At 46.6% G+C, this 19,719-nt stretch overlaps 2 protein-coding genes across 2 annotated transcripts; one reads left to right on the top strand and one right to left on the bottom strand.

Moving 5' to 3' along the window:
* Window positions 1-256: 256 nt before the first annotated feature.
* On the bottom strand, window positions 257-1,767 carry LOC116987177 (phospholipase A2, minor isoenzyme-like). Its single transcript, XM_033043054.1, has 4 exons — window positions 1,627-1,767; window positions 1,369-1,549; window positions 472-593; window positions 257-381 (listed from the first exon to the last, which is right to left on the bottom strand). Exons 1-4 carry the CDS (start codon window positions 1,658-1,660, stop codon window positions 257-259), a joined length of 462 nt encoding a protein of 153 aa, XP_032898945.1. The 5' UTR covers window positions 1,661-1,767.
* Window positions 1,768-16,550: 14,783 nt separating this feature from the next.
* LOC116987178 (basic phospholipase A2 pseudexin B chain-like) lies at window positions 16,551-17,796 on the top strand (the record flags this gene model as incomplete). Its single annotated transcript, XM_033043055.1, has 3 exons — window positions 16,551-16,678; window positions 17,460-17,581; window positions 17,672-17,796. Coding segments are annotated over 3 exons (375 nt in total), but the record flags the coding sequence as incomplete, so codon positions are not given.
* Window positions 17,797-19,719: the final 1,923 nt, after the last annotated feature.

A 19,719-nucleotide genomic window follows, 5' to 3' on the forward strand; every position in this document is an offset into this window, starting at 1 on the left:
GAATTAGCTTCCACTGCAGGGAGATTGAAGCGATCCAGTCTTTAGCATCATGAGTGGCACAGATAGTGAAAGACCGTGAGAACGGTATAAGGAGTGTTGGATTTAAATGAGATTACTGATTACATTAACGTAGCAAATAAGGAGATCGATCAATGGTTCCTCGAGTTGCTGGAAGCAAACTGCAGGATGCAACCTGTAAGGCAAGTATTCCCCACAGAGTCGAGGAGACTCGTAAACGCAGGAACATATTGAGGCCCTATTTACAGCTGGATTTATCCATATCCTTGTATTCTTCATTGTACGTGGGTTGTGCTTTGGCAAAGCAAACGGCCGCTTTGCGATCACATTCACAGGCAATCTTCGCACATTTTTTATTTTTACCTGAAAAGAAACAGAACGCATTATTTAGAACATATTGCCCATGGATTGTGAAGAAAATAATTTTCCAAGCCTATCCTGGACCATACTCACTGTCGCAAGTCACGGTATTTTTTGAACAGGTGAACTTGTAGCCCACAACTTTGGGGTTCCTGTGCAATATGCAGTGCTTGTTCTTAGCCGCGCCATAACATTCGTCGTGTGTCTGACAGCACCTGCAAGAACATGGGTCATGTCAGGTAGGAAACACTGCAACCATAACCAACACAACACTTTGACTGATGGTTTGCAGCAGCACAAACATCACATGCAGCAAAATAGTCCCGAGGTGATCAGAGCGGAACCAGCCTGAGTAGGTTTGAGATCCACATTGGACCTGTGGGCGATGCGGTGGGATACTCATTGTGGGATGGGAATGCTTGCAACCAGGAGCTGCCTGAAGTCAGGCAGGAACAGTGAGGGCGGCACGGTGGCGCAGCGGTAGAGTTGCTGTTACCCGGGTTCAATCCAGACCTCGGGTCATATCTGTGTGGAGTTTGCATGTTCTCCCTGTAACCCAATGTCCTCAGGTGCTAAACTCAGGTGCTCCAGTTTCCCCCCCATACCCCAAAGATGTGCGGGTTTGTAGGTTAATTGTGCTCTGTAAATTACCCCTTGTGTGCCGGGACTGTCGACTAGTGTGAACGATGGTTGGCATGGACCCGATGGGCCAAATGGCCTGTTTCCATGCTGTATCTATAAACTAACATGGCTCCAACCCCTAGGCGACAATACAAGTCAGTGGCACCCAAGAATATTCCCAAAAACATACATTTCACAGCTCATGGGAAAATCTATTGGGATATTCTGAATGTGAAGAATGAACGGCCTACAGTGAAGGTTCAATCCTGCAGCTTCAGTAAATGGAGACGAACAATTGTCTGGGCCAGAGCCAGCCCTGGCCTGCAATGTGTGGGACCCGGCTCCAGACCGACCTCTGCATCGACCCACCTGTCCAGATCATCCACCGGTTTCCCCTGTCCACCAAGCCCGCAGTAACATCCGTAGTTGTTGAACGTCCGCGTCGGTTTGCTGCCGGGGATGGTGCATTTAATCAACTTGCGGAACTGCAAGAGGTTTCTGGGCTGAATGGACTCAGTGTCACCGCCGGCTACACCAGGGGGGAGGCAACCTGACAGAAACAAACACGTTAGAACATCAAGCGAGCAACATCCAAGGCAAAGCTGAGGCGGGGGAGAGACTCGTTACCTGGGAGCAGAAGTACCAGAAGTAGCCCCAACATCTTAGTTTGCTGTGTCTAGTCCTGGAATCAATACTCTGAATGCTCAGCCCATGCTTTTTATAGTCAGCCTCGACCAACGTCCAGGTTCAGACCCCTGGATCACGTCATGGCATCTGTTAATGTGGATAAGATAAAGGCAAAACTTCCGTTGATACAGCTGAAGTCAAATTTGACTGGGGGGGGGGGGGTGAACTTGACTTGACGAGTTAGACTGGGCTGGAGAAAACAAACTGCTCCGGACAGCTTGGGAACGGCGTGGTGCAGGTCAGGCTACACCTTGGCCGTGACGCTGTCCATAGTCAGATGGTCGTTAGTCAGTCTGGGCTTCCATGAAGGAGGCACTGGATTGGGCGGGTGGACGTGGATCTGTCGACAACCCTCAGAGAGAGAAGAATACCGCAGTTGTCTCATTTCATTGGGCCTTCAATTTTTGAAGGTGGATTACCCCTTGTGTGCTGGGAGTGTCGACTAGCAACCAAACGACAGATATATGCATGCACACATTTATGAAAGTGGGGAGTTATTGTACAATTAGAACATTGCAAATAGAACATTGCAGGAGAATTATTGCAAAGTTGAACAAACTTTCATCATGAAGCATATTAGATACTAGACCAAGTGCAGACCCGTTGGGTCTGTTTCCCCAACGGCGTTTGCGGGGGGGGGGGGGGGGGAGGCTGCGGCATCACACTCACACTAACCACACTAACCAGGGAGGGAAGGGGAGAGGGGTGGGGGAGAGAGGGCAAATAGTGGGGAGGGAGGGGGGGGGAGTGGAAGAGTGGGGAGGGAGTGGTAGGGGGAGTGATAGAAGAGGGACAGAGGGGTAGGGGGAAGGGGGGGTGGAGCGCTGGAAGCGTGGGGTATGGGAGTGGTAGGGGGCTTGATAGACTAGGGACAGCGGGGTAGGGGGCCGGTTGTGGTGGGAGAGAGGGGAGGGCGGGGTGACGTGAGAGGGTGAGAGAGGGGTGGGGGGGGGGAGAGTGGTGGGGTGAGGGAGAGTTGAAGAGTGGGGAGGGAGGGGTAGGAGGAGTGGTGGAACAGGGACAGAGGGGAAGGGGGCGGGGGAGAGAGGGAAGGGTTGGGGTAGAGAGTGAAGGGGGGTGGGGGAGAGAGGGATGGGTGGGAGAGGGAGAGGGTTGAGGAGAGGGAAACATAGAAGCATAGAAATTAAGTGCAGGAGTAGGCCTTTCGGCCCTTCGAGCCTGCACCGCCATTCAACATGATCATGGCCGATCATCCAACTCAGTATCCTGTACCTGCCTTCTCTCCATACTCCCTCACCCCTTTAGCCACAAGGGCCACATCTAACTCCCTCTTAAATATAGCCAATTAACTGGCCTCAACTACCTTCTGTGGCAGAGAATTCCAGAGATTCACCACTATCTGTGTGAAAAATGTCTTTCTCATCTCGGTCCTAAAAGATTTCCCCCGTATCCTTAAACTGTGACCCCTTGTTCTGGACTTCCCCAACATCGGGAACAATCTTCCTGCATCTAGCCTGTCCAACCCCTTAAGAATTTTGTAAGTTTCTATAAGATCCCCCCTCAATCTTCTAAATTCTAGTGAGTACAAACCGAGTCTATCAAGTCTTTCTTCATATGAAAGTCCTGACATCCCAGGAATCAGTCTGGTGAACCTTCTCTGTACTCCCTGTATGGCAAGAATGGAAGGGAGATGGAAAGGGGAGGGGGGGGGGAGAGGGGTGGGGGAGGGAGGGGAAGAGAGAGGGGAGGGGGAGAGATGTATGGGGAGGAGGGAGGGAGGGGAGGAGGGAGATGGGGTAGGGGAGAGAGGGGGAAGAGTGTGGACGGAGGGGGAAGTGTGGGGAGGGAGAAGGGGGGTGGGGGAGAGAGGGATGGGGGTGGGAGGAGGAGGGGAGGAGAGGGAGAGGGCTGCGGAGAGCGAGATGGGGAGGGGAGGAGAGAGCGATGGGGAGGGGGAGAGAGGTGTGGGGGGTGGGGGGTGGGACAGGGAGGGAGGGGAGGAGGGAGATGGAGTAGGGGAGGGGAGGGGAAGATCGTGGAGGGAGAGGGTGGGGGGACAGAGGGGAAATAGTGTGGAGGGAGAGTGGGGGAGAAAAGTGGGAGGGAGGGGGAGAGGGGTAGGAGGGATGGTGGAAGAGGGACAGAGGGGAAGGGGTAGGGGAAGGGGTGGGTGGGAGAGGGGAGGGAGGGGGAGAGGGAGCGGTGGGGGATGGAGAGGGAGAGGGGTGGGGGAGAGGGGAGGGAGGTAGAAACATAGAAATTAGGTGCAGGAGTAGGCCATTCGGCCCTTCGAGCCTGCACCGCCATTCAATATGATCATGGCTGATCATCCAACTCAGTATCCCGTACCTGCCTTCTCTCCATACCCTCTGATCCCCTTAGCCACAAGGGCCCCGACGGTAGGGGGTAGAGGGGTAAGAGTGTGGATGGAGGGGGAGGAGTGGTGGGGGAAGAGGGTACGGGAGAGAGGGAAGGGGGTGGGGAGGGAAGGGGGAGAGGGAAGGGGGTGGGGGAGAGAGGGATGGGGATGGGAGGAGAAGGGGGAGGAGAGGTAGAGGGGTGAGGAGAGGGAGATGGAGAAGGGGAGGAGAGAGGGATGGGGAGGGGGCGAGAGGGAAGGGGAGGGGGAGAGAGGGATGGGGGAGGGGGAGAGAGGTGTGGCGGAGGGGGGGAGGGAGATGGGGCAGGGGAGGGAGGGGGAAAAGTGTGGAGGGAGGGGGAGAGGGGTGGGGGGAGAGAGGGGAAATAGTGCGGGATGGAGAGTGGAAGGGGGAGGGGTAGGGACAGTCCATCTGTTCCCCATTCCCTATCACCCCCAATCCTCTTTCTCTATTCCCACACGTGATGACGCGCTTCGACACAGGCTGCGGGGGTGGGTGGGAGGGGCTGGGGCTGCTGCAAAGGCATATGTAAATGGATCCATTCCGATTGGACATCTGTGAGCATTGGGCATTGTGACATCACACGATGGAACGTTCACTAACAATCTATGGGTGAGAAGCAGTTTTCTTTTAAAATTTTTGGGGGGGAGAAGAATTTTATTAAAAATGTGTACATAAACACGACGAAATTTAATCAGGAGTGGATACTTGGAATGAAAAGTGAAATCTCTATCGAAATGGAAAAAATCTCGGCGATTCTGCGTCTGGTGTTGGCGTAGCAGCGATTTAAAGGCTGGCATCCACAAGTCAGGCAGACACACACACACACACATACAGTTTTAAATATAGATAGATGATTAATTTGCAGGAGTGATCACTGGTGGAAAAGCAATATATTTTGCTGCACAGAAAATCAATTTGGGCTTATTTTCACTCAATAGCCACGAAAATGGATGTTAATGTTTAAGAAAGAACTGCAGATCCTGTTTGGGTACGGATGGGGATGACAGCCTGCCCGGGGGTAGCGAGAGCAGACGGGCCTCCAGCACAGAGACCGGCCCTGTTACTCCTGAAGGTAGGGACAAAAAGAAGAGGGCAATAGTAATTGGGGACTATTGTTAGGGGGTCGGATAGGCGATTCTGTGGACGCAGTCGGGAGACCAGGATGGTGGTCTGCCTCCCTGGTGCCAAGGTCTCGGACGTGTCTCAACGCGTCCAAGATATCCTGAAATCAGAGGGAGAGGAGCCCGAGGTTGTGGTACATATAGGTACCAATGACATAGGTAAAAAAAGGGAAGAGGTCCTGAAGGGAGGATTTAGGGAGTTGGGAGGAGAGTTAAGGAAAAGGACCAAAAAGGTAACAATCTCAGGATTACTGCGTGTGCCACGCGACAGTGAGAGTAGGAATGAAGCGAGGTGGAGGATAAAAACGTGGCTGAAAGACTGGTGCAGAGGGCAGGGATTCAAGTTTCTGGATCATTGGGACTTCTTTTGGGGAAGGTGGGACCTGTACAGAAAGGATGGGTTGCACTTGAACCCGAGGGGGACCAATATCCTGGCGGGGAAATTTGCAAAGGCTACTGGGGAGACTTTAAACTAGAATGGTTGGGGCGAGGGACTCAAATAGAGAAAGCTAGTAGACAGAATGAGAGGCAGGAAGCAGAAAAGGGAAGCACTCGGGCACAAGAAGAGAAAGAAAAAAAAGGAAATAAACAGAGAATAAGAGGCGGAGGGTTTCTTAAATGTGCATATTTTAATGCTAGGAGCATTGTAAGAAAGGTGGATGAGCTTAGAGTCTGGATAGACACCTGGAAGTATGATGTTGTGGCGATCAGTGAAACATGGTTGCAGGAGGGCTGTGATTGGAAACTAAATGTTCCCAGATTTCGTTGCTTCAGGTGTGATAGAATTGGAGGGGCAAGAGGTGGAGGTGTTGCATTACTAGTCAGGGAAGATATTACAGCAGTGCTTTGGCAGGATAGATTGGAGGGCTCATCTAGGGAGGCTATTTGGGTGGAACTGAGAAGTGGGAAATGGGTAGCAACACTTATAGGGGTGTATTATAGACCGCCAAATGGGGATCGAGAATTGGAAGAGCAAATATGTAAGGAGATAGCAGATATTAGTAGTAAGCACAAAGTAGTGATTGTGGGAGATTTCAACTTTCCACACATAGACTGGGAAACACATTCGGTAAATGGGCTGGATGGTTTGGAGTTTGTAAAATGTGTGCAGGATAGTTTTTTGCAGCAATACATAGAGGTACCTACTAGAGGAGGGGCAGTGTTGGACCTCCTGTTAGGAAATGAGACGGGACAGGTGGCGGAGGTATGCGTTGGGGAGCACTTCGGGTCCAGTGATCACAATACCATTAGTTTCAATATAATTATGGAGAGGGTCAGAACTGGACCTAGGGTTGAGATTTTTGATTGGAGAAAGGCTAACTTTGATGAGATGCGAAATGATTTAAAAGGAGTGAACTGGGACATTTTGTTTTATGGGAAGGATGTAGAAGAGAAATGGAGGAAATTTAAAGGGGAAATTTTAAGAGTACAGAATCTTTATGTTCCTGTTCGATTGAAAGGAAACAGTAAAAATTGGAAAGAGCCCTGGTTTTCAAGGGAAATTGGACATCTTGTTCGGAAAAAGAGGGAGATCTACAATAATTATAGGCAGCATGAAGTAAATGAGGTGCTTGAGGAGTATAAGGAATGTAAAAAGAATCTTAAGAAATAAATTAGAAAAGCTAAAAGAAGACATGAGGTTGCTTTGGCAAGTAACGTGAAAGTAAATCCAAAGGGTTTCTACAGCTATATTAATAGCAAAAGGATAACGAGGGATAAAATTGGTCCATTGGAGAGACAGAGTGGACAGCTATCTGCAGAGCCAAAAGAGATGGGGGAGATATTGAACAATTTATTTTCGTCGGTATTCACCAAGGAGAAGGATTTTGAATTATGTGAGGTAATGGAAACTAGTAGAGTAGCTATGGATACTATGAGTTTCAAAGTAAAAGAAGTACTGACACTTTTGAAAAATATAAAAGTGGATAAGTCTCCAGGTCCGGACAGGATATTCCCTAGGACATTGAGGGAAGTTAGTGTGGAAATAGCCGGGGCTATGACAGAAATATTTCAAATGTCATTAGAAACGGGAATAGTCCCCGAGGATTGGCGTACTGCGCATGTGGTTCCATTGTTTAAAAAGGGTTCTAAGAGTAAACCTAGCAATTATAGGCCTGTTAGTTTGACTTCAGTGGTGGGCAGATTAATGGAAAAGATACTTAGAGATAATATATATAAGCATCTGGATAAACAGGGTCTGATTAGGAACAGTCAGCATGGATTTGAGCCTGGAAGGTCATGTTTGACTAATCTTCTTGAATTTTTTGAAGAGGTTACTAGGGTTATTGACGAGGGTAAAGCAGTGGATGTTGTCTATATGGACTTTAGTAAGGCCTTTGACAAGGTTCCTCATGGAAGGTTGGTTAAGAAGGTTCAACTGTTGGGTATAAATGCTGGAGTAGCAAGATGGATTCAACAGTGGCTGAATGGGAGAAGCCAGAGGGTAATGGTGAATGGTTGTTTGTCGGGTTGGAGGCAGGTGACTGGTGGGGTGCCTCAGGGATCGGTGTTGGGTCCTTTGTTGTTTGTCATGTACATCAATGATCTGGATGAAGGTGTGGTAAATTGGATTAGTAAGTATGCAGATGATACCAAGATAGGGGGTATTGTGGATAATGAAGAGGATTTCCAAAGTCTACAGAGTGATTTAGGCCATTTGGAAGAATGGGCTGAAAGATGGCAGATGGAGTTTAATGCTGATAAATGTGAGGTGTTACACCTTGGCAGGACAAATCAAAATAGGACGTACATGGTAAATGGTAGGGAATTGAAGAATACAGTTGAACAGAGGGATCTGGGAATAACCGTGCATAGTTCCTTGAAGGTGGAATCTCATATAGATAGGGTGGTAAAGAAAGCTTTTGGTATGCTAGCCTTTATAAATCAGAGCATTGAGTATAGAAGCTGGGATGTAATGTTAAAATTGTACAAGGCATTGGTGAGACCAAATCTGGAGTATGGTGTACAATTTTGGTCGCCCAATTATAGGAAGGATGTCAACAAAATAGAGAGAGTACAGAGGAGATTTACTAGAATGTTGCCTGGATTTCAACAACTAAGTTACAGAGAAAGGTTGAATAAGTTAGGTCTTTATTCTCTGGAGCGCAGAAGGTTAAGGGGGGACTTGATAGAGGTCTTTAAAATGATGAGAGGGATAGACAGAGTTGATGTGGATCAGCTTTTCCCTTTGAGAATAGGGAAGATTCAAACAAGAGGACATGACTTCAGAATTAAGGGACAGAAGTTTAGGGGTAACATGAGGGGGAACTTCTTTACTCAGAGAGTGGTAGCGGTGTGGAATGAGCTTCCAGTGGAAGTAGTGGAGGCAGGTTCGTTGGTATCATTTAAAAATAAATTGGATAGGCATATGGATGAGAAGGGAATGGAGGGTTATGGTATGAGTGCAGGCAGGTGGGACTAAGGGAAAAAAGGTGTTCGGCACGGACTTGTAGGGCCGAGATGGCCTGTTTCCGTGCTGTAATTGTTATATGGTTATATGGTTAGATGCTGGAAAAATCGAAGGTAGACAAAAATGCTGGCGAAACACAGTAAGTGAGGCAGTATCTATGGAGCTAAGCGATGTTAAGGGTCGAGACCCTTCTTCAGATGGATGTTAATGTTCACTCATCAATTCTAATTCACTGGGTGCTTGGGTTTAAAGTCTTTATTTGTATTTCAGTACAAATTTGTCGCTTAATCATCTTGGCATATTTGTAAATTGGCCATAGTGTGTGTAGGATAGTGTTAGTGTGCGTGGATTGCTGGTCGGCGCATCCAACATCCATGGAGCCATGCAGCAGCTGTGAAGCACAAACTCCCCCCTCCCACTCCCACACTTACCTTTCTGTCCTAGGCCTCCTCCATTGTCAGAGTGGGGCCAAACGCAGAGTGGAGGAACAGCACCTCATATTTCGCTCGGGCAGCTTACACCCCAGTGGGGACGGGGAGGGGAGGGGAGTGGAGGTGGAAGATAACTTAAAATTAGTCAATCAATGTTCATGCTGCTGATTTGTAAGCTATCCCAGCGAAATATCAGGTGCTGTTCCTCCAAATCACTTGTGGCCCCACTCTGCCAATGGAGGAGGCCCAGGACAGAAAGGTCAGGAAGGTCCCTGTGATCTGCCTATCAAACATCACCTTACATGTATCCACCTATCACTCGCCAGGCTTTGCCCTCCACCTCTCCAGCTTTCTCCCTCTCAACCACAATCAGTCTGAAGAAAGGTCCCAACCAGAATCTTCACCTATCCATGTTTTCCAGAGATGCTGCCTGATCCGCTGAGTTACTTTTTGTCTTCCTTTTTGTAACCAGCATCGGCTGCAGTTTCTTGTTTCTCCCTTTGAACCCACTAGGTTTCTTCATCTGTAAATGTGGCTCCACAATCACTGTCATTCCCATTCTGTTCTGTAGGTCTTGGGGATGACCAAACTCACACTGTTCCCTGCTACGCTCCCTGTGTCTCCAGACCCCCCCCCCCTTTGTACGTGTGAGTCCAATCCCCACAAGCTGCCAGAGGAGGTCGTTGAGGCTGGGACTGTCCCATCGTATTAGTGACAGTTAGACAGGTACATGGATAGGACAGGTTTGGAGGGATATGGACCAAACACAGGCAAGTGGGACTAGTGTAGCTGGGACATTGTTGGCTGGTTTGGGCAAGTTGGGCCGAAGGGCCTGTTTCCACACTGTATCACTCTATGACTTTATGTGGGTGAGAGGCGAGGTTTCTACTTTGGAGTAAGGGGAAAACAGTCAGCTACGATGTAAGGAAATCTAACAACTCCGCCACATCCGCTGCATTCATCTTCGTTCATCCATTATAATCCAACTTCTGCTGATAAGACAACCAAAAGACTGATTATTGCTATTTACCAAACCCAGCAATTCAAATGACACCATGTTTCAGGAAGTGTTCCCATGGCCATTGGCGATACCACTTCTTTACATTCCATGAGTCGAATGATTCGTAACCAAATGTGTGCGTTTGTATTTCATGAGACAAAGGCTGCTCTTAACTGTAACCACATTAAAATAAATTTTAATCTTTTCAAGAGATGTCCCAATCAAGAAGAGCAGTTTGAACAGCAAAGTGGAAGTTTTACATATAGTTCAGCTGCCGGAAGAAGAGGATAAGTTCTGTGGTTGTGAACGATTGCAGCAGGATCTGGATCGATTGGCCAGCGGGCGGTGGAATGGTTGATGGAATTTAATACAGAGAAGTGTGAGGTGTTGCATTTTGGGACGTTGAACAAGGGCAGGACCTACACAGTAAAGGGTAGGCCTCTGGGTAGTGTTGTTTAGTGTTTTAAACTAAGTGCTTTTGTCAGTCCAATTCAAGAAAACCATTGCTGCTAAAAAACATTTCTTTATTCTGGCAGCAATCACACAGAAAACATATATTTTCACTTTTGGAAATAAAAGTTATTTCTAAAACTTCAGATTTAAACAAAGTCTAATACTCACAATCCTAATTAAACAAAATACACTTCACAAATAATTTCCCTATTTCATAGTTACAATACAGTTACTTATGGATTAAATATGAGTTTTGCCCCATTCTTACAAAGTGGTAAGAACTTAAGTTATTTCTGCAATCCCCAACCACACAAAGGCCACACATTGTCACACTTGATTAATAGTAAGATTAAATGAGAACTTACCAGTTTGAAGTTTGATATTGTGTTGGGAGTGGAGGGCACGTAATCTCTCATCGTAACTCCTCATAAAATAAAGATCAAACCTCAAACTGGTAAGCTCTCGATTATTTTTACTATTTTACTTTGGTGTCACATGAGCGACTACGTGAAGATTTCAAAGTTCTGTGATTTCATGCCGTGAGAAACGAGTCTACACAACCACAACTGCTTCATTGATAGATGAGGGAAACATTCATAATGCATACAGTCATGACATAGATTTAAAAGATGCTGATGCTGTTAAATGAAGTAATAATAATAGTGACACCTCTCATCCGGGTGGAAACTATAAATAAAACGTAAAATAGTGTTGACAAATACCCCTGGTCTGGCAATGGGTTATTATAAAATGTTTGGAAATTAGTTAATTTGACCATGCTGCAGCCGCTAGGATGTGGTCCAGCAAAACGTAAATAACCCTTTCTGCTGATGTTATAGCAGCCCTGGTGGAGTGAGATGTGGAAATCAGCATCTACTCCTGCACAAATCAAACCCCGCTTTATCACCTGGAAATGTTCTGACCGGATACGTTCTTATAAAGTTTTTTGTAACTAACAAGCAATGCTAGTTCAGAGTCTCAAAGGCTCTTGGTGACCTTGACGTATTGTTGTAATGGTGTGCCTTCACATAACCAAAGGTCCCTGGGTAGGTCTTGAACTATTGAGACCTGACACCCCTTCTGCTCTGCTTAAGTAATTATAAACATAAAATATGATATATATTATTTACAGATATAATCCTCCCGTCTCGTCGCAATTATGCGGCGATTGAACCTGTTGCTCAAAACCAGCGCCAGGAGGATAACCACCTAATGAAATCTGGCCAAACCTAAGAATGTAGCTGGAGCCCCCTGGTGAAATAGTGTTAACACAATGTCAATATCCCATACTGCCTTGTACTTATCCTGGGAGAACTTGTGCTAAAGATATACTTTACAAACTCGATATCCGGGGTGAAGCCGACAGAGTGGGTCTCGTTTGCTGCCGCAAATATGATGGGAAGGCACGTTGGCACATTTAATGGCCCTATAACTCAATTATTGTCAAAAGACCATTTAAAATGAACTCCAAGACGTCAGTAATCTGTACCATTTTAAATGCAACATGAGCATTAACTAAATGCTTCCCATCTCCTGAAAAAGAAATGTACTGCTTTTTGGTGCTATCCCAGCACTCTGGAGTGAACACATACAAGGATAGGTGTGACAACCCAAGCTGTGGGGGCAGTCTATTCAGAATCTGCAAACATAAATTGATTTTATCAAGCACAGACTGATTTTCCGAGCCATAGGCTGAACCAGCAACGTTTACGTTTAGAATAACCGTATAAGGTTGAATTATTATTCTCGACAAATTGAGACTCAAAGCTGCATAGACCAACCAGAAAGTAGGAAAAACTTAAAACAGGATCTTGATGACTTTATTTGAAGACCCGACTGATGAGGCAAAATGGAGGAAGACATAAAAGACCATTCCTCCTCCTTGTAGCAAGAATGTATCTTTTGCCACTGTTTATGCCACATATTTTTGTAACCTGTGAATAAGCATGAAAACCAACATATCGATATTTGGTGTTCCATTGAACCAGAATTTCATAAATACTGTGTGATCCAACACCCATTCTGTGTTGTCATTGATCTGTACTTGATGATACGCCAGTGGCAAATGAGATTAGGTAAACTATTACAGGATACTTTTACTTGATTGCACCCATGTGACTAATATATGCCACTATCATAGTGTATCAACCTGAAGTTGTGTATGTAGATTATGCATATTCACTCAATCATTCTTTAACCCATAGAATGCACATAGGGTCTATAGATAGTTGATACCAATAACTGAAGAATTGGTAACTCATGCAAATCTTCTCCACCTCCAAACTAGAGATGACAATCGCAATTTCCCGCGTTAGGGCCATTTGCAATATAACTGAAATTTTTACTGACCAAACTACTGGACCAATGCTGAATACTGTTTGTCAATCATTGTGACTTTGGTAGCTTCTGCTGGTAATAGCATAGGTGTGTTAACAATGACGTACATGGCACTTTAGGGTTTGCCATTTGGCATGGTGTCAGTTCTTCCACTTGCACAGCTGAATCACAGCCATTATATTGCCAATTAGTCTTAATGAATAGAAGGCTGCTTTATAACACCAACGCTGTTACAGGTTTCTATAAACTCCAATCTGTTGCCCAGGGCGGAGTCATAGGCCAATTGATAGCTAAAGGTAAATCCCAATGACCAACAAGTCTATTTGGTAACAACTTAATTTTAACTGGATAGAGGAGCCCAACTTCTCAAATATAGTTTGAGACTGAAACAGTGGATTTTAGCAAAATACATTGTTAAAATATCATCCAGACAAGACATCATACTGTTATTATTACCTTATCATAGCAATTGCCTCCTCCAAATATCTCCGATGATCACTGTAAATGGGAACACCCTATGAAACCTAGTTGTTAATCAGCCATTTTTCATAACGAACAGGCCACGCCTGCCATAATTTGGTGCCTGCCTTGAACGACAACTCAGGCCCGATTTCCGAGCTTGTCTTGCAAGACAATCCTGGCCATAATACTGAGCCTATCTGATAATTCTGACCTGTCTTAAAAGACAACTCTGGCCATAACTCTGAGCCTGTCTCAAGACACAATTCTGGCCCAATTCCAACCTGCTTGGAATGTTAGTATTGTCCATTTCATGGTTGAATGCCTCTAAGTAGTTGATAATATCATTTGTGTATTGTACAACTAAATGTAAATATTATCAACTTGTAAGTGGTCCCTTAGTTGTAGAATAGAACTGGTAGAGTGCGTGGAACCTCTGGCCAGCTTTCATGTTGCCACCAGCTTCAGTGAACCGCTTACTGCCGATGAAGATGTGGGGTGCGTTTTCGCAAAAAACGATGAAGCTTTGCTCGTTGTTGGCCTTGATTGGTCCAACAACTTGTGCTTCGTCCTCCAGGTTTTGCCTGTTGAATAGGTCTTACCTGAATAGAAGATTCGGCGGCTGGCTCCAATATCCCCCTGATAGTGGTGTTCACTGCTTGTGTTGGGATGGCAAACCTTGCTGCCAGGAATGGTACCTCTGACTCGTACCCTTCATCCCTTGTGTATGCTCCACGGCTATACCCTCAGACTCGGCGTCAGATTTACGCTGACCCGGCATGCTCTCCTCCTCCAAGAGGGAGGCATTAAGCAGCGCTGTCCAAGGTGCTGCTGGCGCGGGCTCTCCCATAGGCCGGCGCTGCCATAGACTAGGCATCCACATTAAGCAGCCGTGTCCAAGGCGCTGCTGGCGCGAGCTCTCCCATAGGCCCACGCTGAAACAACTCCTGCTAGTGTATCTAGATGCAGCATCCTCTCCATAAGGAGCTCCATCCTGGCCAACCTGCAAATTTATTGACATTACCGGAGGGGAACCCTCCCGGCACTAGGGCTGACCGTTCTGGTCGGTTTTACCCCATATCCTGGGGACCACTGCGGTCTGTGCGCCACATTGCTGCTGGATGTCCCCTCCCCGGGAACCACAGCGTCTGGGAGTCACTGACCGTCTTGTCAGTGACTGGGATCGTGAACCCAACATTCGCCAGCTACCCGCTTCCGCGGTCGGAACCGGGGTCTCCCCACACCTATATAATGTGTTATGTTTGTGTCAAAACAGTAGTTCTTTCGACCTGCCCCAGAGATCTAGCTCTGTGTTGGAAGGTTTCCAGCGCTGTCAGAATAAAGAATTGATTTTAGCAGCAATGGTTTTCTTGAATTGGCCTGACAAAACCACTTAGTTTAAAACTACAACACTACCCAGAGGCCTACCCTTTACTGTGTAGGTCCTGCCCTTGTTCGACGTCCCAAAATGCAACACCTCACACTTCTCTGCATTAAATTCCATCAACCATTCCTCCGCCCACCTGGCCAATCGATCCAGATCCTGCTGCAATCGTTCACAACCACAGAACTTATCCTCTTCTTCCGGCAGCTGACCCATATGTAAAACTTCCACTTTGCTGTTCAAACTGCTCTTCTTGATTGGGACATCTCTTGAAAAGATTAAAAATTATTTTAATGTGGTTACAGTTAAGAGCAGCCTTTGTCTCATGAAATACAAATGCACACATTTGGTTACGAATCATTCGACTCATGGAATGTAAAGAAGTGGTATCGCTTCAGATTACAGGGACCTTCCTGACCTTTCTGTTCTGGGCCTCCTCCATTGGCAGAGTGGGGCCACAAGTGATTTGGAGGAACAGCACCTGATATTTCACTGGGATAGCTTACAACTCAGCAGCATGAACATTGATTGACTAATTTTAAGTTATCTTCTACCTCCACTCCCCGTCCCCTCCACTCCCGTCCCCTCCCCACTGGGGTGTAAGCTGCCCGAGTGAATTATGAGGTGCTGTTCCTCCAATTTTCGTTTGGCCCCACTCTGACAATGGAGGAGGCCCAGGACAGAAAGGTCAGTGTGGGAGTGGGAGGGGGGAGTTTGTGCTTCACAGCTGCTGCATGGTTCCATGGATGTTGGATGCGCCAACCAGCAATCCCCGCACACTAACACTATCCTACACACACGATAGCCAATTTACAAATATGTCAAGATGATTTAAGCGACAAATTTGTACTGAAATACAAATAAAGACTTTAAACCCAAGCACCCAGTGAATTAGAATTGATGAGTGAACATTAACATCCATCTGAAGAAGGGTCTCGACCCGAAACATCGCTTAGCTCCATAGATACTGCCTCACTTACTGCGTTTCGCCAGCATTTTTGTCTACCTTCGAATTTTCCAGCATCTGCAGTTCTTTCTTAAACATTAACATCCATTTTAGTGGCTATTGAGTGAAAATAAGCCCACATTGAATTTCTGTGCAGCAAAATATATTGCTCTTCCACCAGTGATCACTCCTGCAAATTAATCATATCTAATAAAACCAGTGTTGTTGCTTCATGATGAAAGTTTGTTCAGCTTTGCAATAATTCTCCTGCAATGTTCTATTTGCAATGTTCTAATTGTAAAATAACTCCCCACTTTCATAAATGTGTGCATGCATATATCTGTCGTTTGGTTGCTAGTCGACACTGCCGGCACACAAGGAGTAATCCACCTTCAAAAATTGAAGGCCCAATGAAAAGAGACAACTGCGGTATTCTTCTCTCTCTGAGGGTTGTCTACAGATCCACGTCCACCCGCCCAATCCAGTGCCTCCTTCATGGAAGCCCAGACTGACTAACGACCATCTGACTATGGACAGCGTCACGGCCAAGGTGTAGCCTGACCTGCACCACGTCGTTTCCAAGCTGTCCGGAGCAGTTTGTTTTGTCCAGCCCAGTCTAAGTCAAGTTCACCCTCCCCCCAGTCAAATTTGACTCCAGCTGTATCAACGGAAGTTTAGCCTTTATCTTATCCACATTAACAGATGCCATGACGTGATCCAGGGGTCTGAACCTGGACGTTGGTCGAGGCTGACTATAAAAAGCATGGGCTGAGCATTCAGAGTATTGATTCCAGGACTAGACACAGCAAACTAAGATGTTGGGGCTACTTCTGGTACTTCTGCTCCCAGGTAACGAGTCTCTCCCCCGCCTTAGCCTTGCCTTGGATGTTGCTCGCTTGATGTTCTAACGTGTTTGTTTCTGTCAGGTTGCCTCCCCCCTGGTGTAGCCGGCGGTGACACTGAGTCCATTCAGCGCAGAAACTACGCGCAGTTCAGCGAGATTATTCGGTGCGCCATACCAGGGAGCCACCCACTTTTAACCTTAACGGACTACGGCTGTTACTGCGGGCCTGGTGGACAGGGGACACCGGTGGATGATCTGGACAGGTGGGTCGATGCAGAGGGCTCTGGAGCCGGGTCCCACACATTGCAGGCTCTGGCCCAGAGAATTGGTCGCATCCATTTACTGAAGCTGCAGGATTGAACCTTCACTGCAGGCCGTTCATTCTTCACATTCAGAATTTCCCAATAGATTTTCCCATGAACTGTGAAATGTATGTTTTTGGGAATATTCTTGGGTGCCACTGACTTGTATTGTCGACTTGGGTTTGGAGCCATTTTAGTTTATAGATACAGCATGGAAACAGGCCATTTGGCCCATCGGGTCCATGCCATCCATCATTCACACTAGTCGACAGTCCAGGCAACAAGGGGTAATTTACAGAGCGCAATTCACGTACAAACCCGCACGTCTTTGGGGTATGGGGGGGAAACTGGAGCACCTGAGTTTAGCACCTGAGGAAACTCATTGGGTCACAGGGAGAACGTGCAAACTCCACACAGATATGACCCGAGGTTTGGATTGAACCCGGGTAACTGGCGCTGTCAGGCAGCAACTCTACCGCTGCGCCACCGTGCCGCCCTCACTGTTCCTGCCTGACTTCAGGCAGCTCCTGGTTGCAAGCATTCCCATCCCACAATGAGTCTCCCACCCTATCGCCCACAGGTCCAATGTGGATCTCAAACCTGCTCAGGCTGGTCCCTACTCTGATCACCTCGGGACTATTTTGCTGCATGTGATGTTTGTGCTGCTGCAAACCATCAGTCAAAGTGTTGTGTTGGTTATGGTTGCAGTGTTTCCTACCTGACATGACCCATGTTCTTGCAGGTGCTGTCAGACACACGACGAATGTTATGGCACGGTTGATGAAATGGGCTGCACATCTAGCAAAGGTCCCGCACTTGTGCTCTACAAGTACACCTGTTCAGAAAAGACCGTGACTTGCGACAGTGAGTATGGTCCAGGAGAGGCTTGGAAAATTATTTTCTTCACAACCCATCGGCAATATGTTCTAAATAATGCGTTCTGTTTCTTTTCAGGTAAAAATTATAAATGTGCGATGACTATCTGTGAATGTGATCGCAAAGCGGCCGTTTGCTTCGCCAAAGCATATCCCACGTACAAAAACGAATACTGGAATATGGATCAATCCCTTTGTAAATAGGGCCTCAATATGTCCCTGCGTTTACGAGTCTCCTCGACTCTGTGGGGAATACTTGCCTTACAGGTTGCATCCTGCAGTTTGCTTCCAGCAACTCGAGGAACCATTGATCGATCTCCTTATTTGCTACGTTAATGTAATCAGTAATCTCATTTAAATCCAACACTCCTTATCCCGTTCTCACCATCTTTCACTATCTGTGCCACTCATGAAGTTAAAGACTGGATCGCTTCAATCTCCCTGCAGTGAAAACTAATTCTGGTTTGTGACTCTCTTCCCATAATGTTCATAACCAAATCTGCAATTATCCGTGTCCAATATCCTCACTCCCTCTCCAAAATATGAATGCAGCAGCATTTGGGAATCCTATTGAAAATCCAGGTTTACATCCTATTGGGATGTTCACACCCCCAGTCCAGGGCTTTCTTCTAATTTATGCTGTCACTACTAAATCCTGCAATGATCGTATCTAATGGTCATTCTTAATGACATTGTCTGTGGCTCAGTTAACGAAGGTGGTGGTCGTGTATTTTCTATATTCTATTAAAATGATTTGAGCATGTTCAAGGTTGCATGGTGTCTGATTTCTTGTGTCTCACTCTTGTGTCAAACCACAAATGTCATGGCAAGAAACAACCGTCAAAGCAAGTATGGGCTGGGACTTCTCTTGGATCTTCTCCATTCAACTGGCAAACATAACCTGTACCTGACAGGACACCAAGCGCTGGAGTAACTCATTGGGTCATTGCATCTCTGTGATAAGTGACATTTTGGGTCGGGATTCTTAGTTGAGTTGAGATTAGTTTAGTTTAGGTTAGACTCTAAACTTTAGAGATACAACGTGGAAACAGGCCCTTTAACCCACCAAGTCCACGCTGACCAGTGATCACCGCACACTATCCCACACCCAAGGGGCAATTTACGGAAGCCAATTAACCTAAAGTCTAAATTAAGTCTAAACCAGCATCTGCAGTTTCTTCCTTCAATGTACAATGGCAAATTTCTATCCTACACTCATTAGGACAATATTACAGATACCAATTAACCTAAAGAATCTGCACATCAACTGGAGCACCAGGAGAAGTCCCACACAGTCACAGGGAGAACGTACAAACTCCTTACAGACAGCGCCCATGGTCAGGATCAAACATGGGTCACTGGCTAGATTGATAGACCACTGGGATCTCTTCTGAGGTAGGGATGACCTGTACAAAAGGGACGGGTTACACCTTAACTGGAGAGGGACCAACGTTCTGGCAGGCAGGTTTGTTAGTGCTACACGTGCGGGTTGAAACTAAATAGTTGGAGGGGGGGGGGGGGGAGAATTGACAAATTGGGAGTATAAAGATGGAGTTGAAGGGGAAGTGAGTACAGAAACAGTTACAAAAGATTCCAGAATTAATGGGAAGGTAAGTTGGAGAAGGGATAAGAGAGTAAGGTCAGGGCCAATTGCGAGCGGTGTGAGAGGGGAGGTGAATAGCGAGGTCAAATTGTTGTATATTAATGCGCGAAGTATAAGAAATAAAGTGGACGAGCTTGAGGCTCAGTTAGAAATTGGAAGTATGATGTTGTGGGAATTACAGAGACATGGCTGCAAAAGGGTCAAGGCTGGGAACTGAATATTCAAGGGTATACCTCCTATCGAAAAGACAGACAGGTGGGCAGAGGGGTTGGGGTAGCTCTGTTGGTGAGGAATGAAATGCAAGGGGTGAGCGTCAGGCGACAACAGCGAAAATCGCTAGCGAAATTTGAAAAATGTCGGCGTTTTTGGAGGAGAGCCGGGCGGCAGCAGCCGTTATGGTGGCTGGCCAGCAGGAGGCGACAAAATGAGTGAGTGGGGGGGGGAAGGATTTTATTAAAAATGTGTAGAATAAAACAAAAAAATTTAATGAGGATTGGATTTGCGAATGTAAAAATGAAATGTCT

This window comes from Amblyraja radiata, chromosome 25 (assembly GCF_010909765.2).
Source record: "Amblyraja radiata isolate CabotCenter1 chromosome 25, sAmbRad1.1.pri, whole genome shotgun sequence".
NCBI lineage: Eukaryota > Metazoa > Chordata > Chondrichthyes > Rajiformes > Rajidae > Amblyraja > Amblyraja radiata.

Excerpts from the sequence above, each read along its gene's own strand:
- LOC116987177 (XM_033043054.1), bottom strand. The coding sequence starts at position 1,660 with ATGTTGGGGCTACTTCTGGTACTTCTGCTCCCAG. Across the intron at positions 594-1,368 it reads CCGGTGGATGATCTGGACAG|GTGCTGTCAGACACACGACG; the intron begins GTGGGTCGATGC and ends ATGTTCTTGCAG. Across the intron at positions 382-471 it reads AAATACCGTGACTTGCGACA|GTAAAAATAAAAAATGTGCG; the intron begins GTGAGTATGGTC and ends GTTTCTTTTCAG.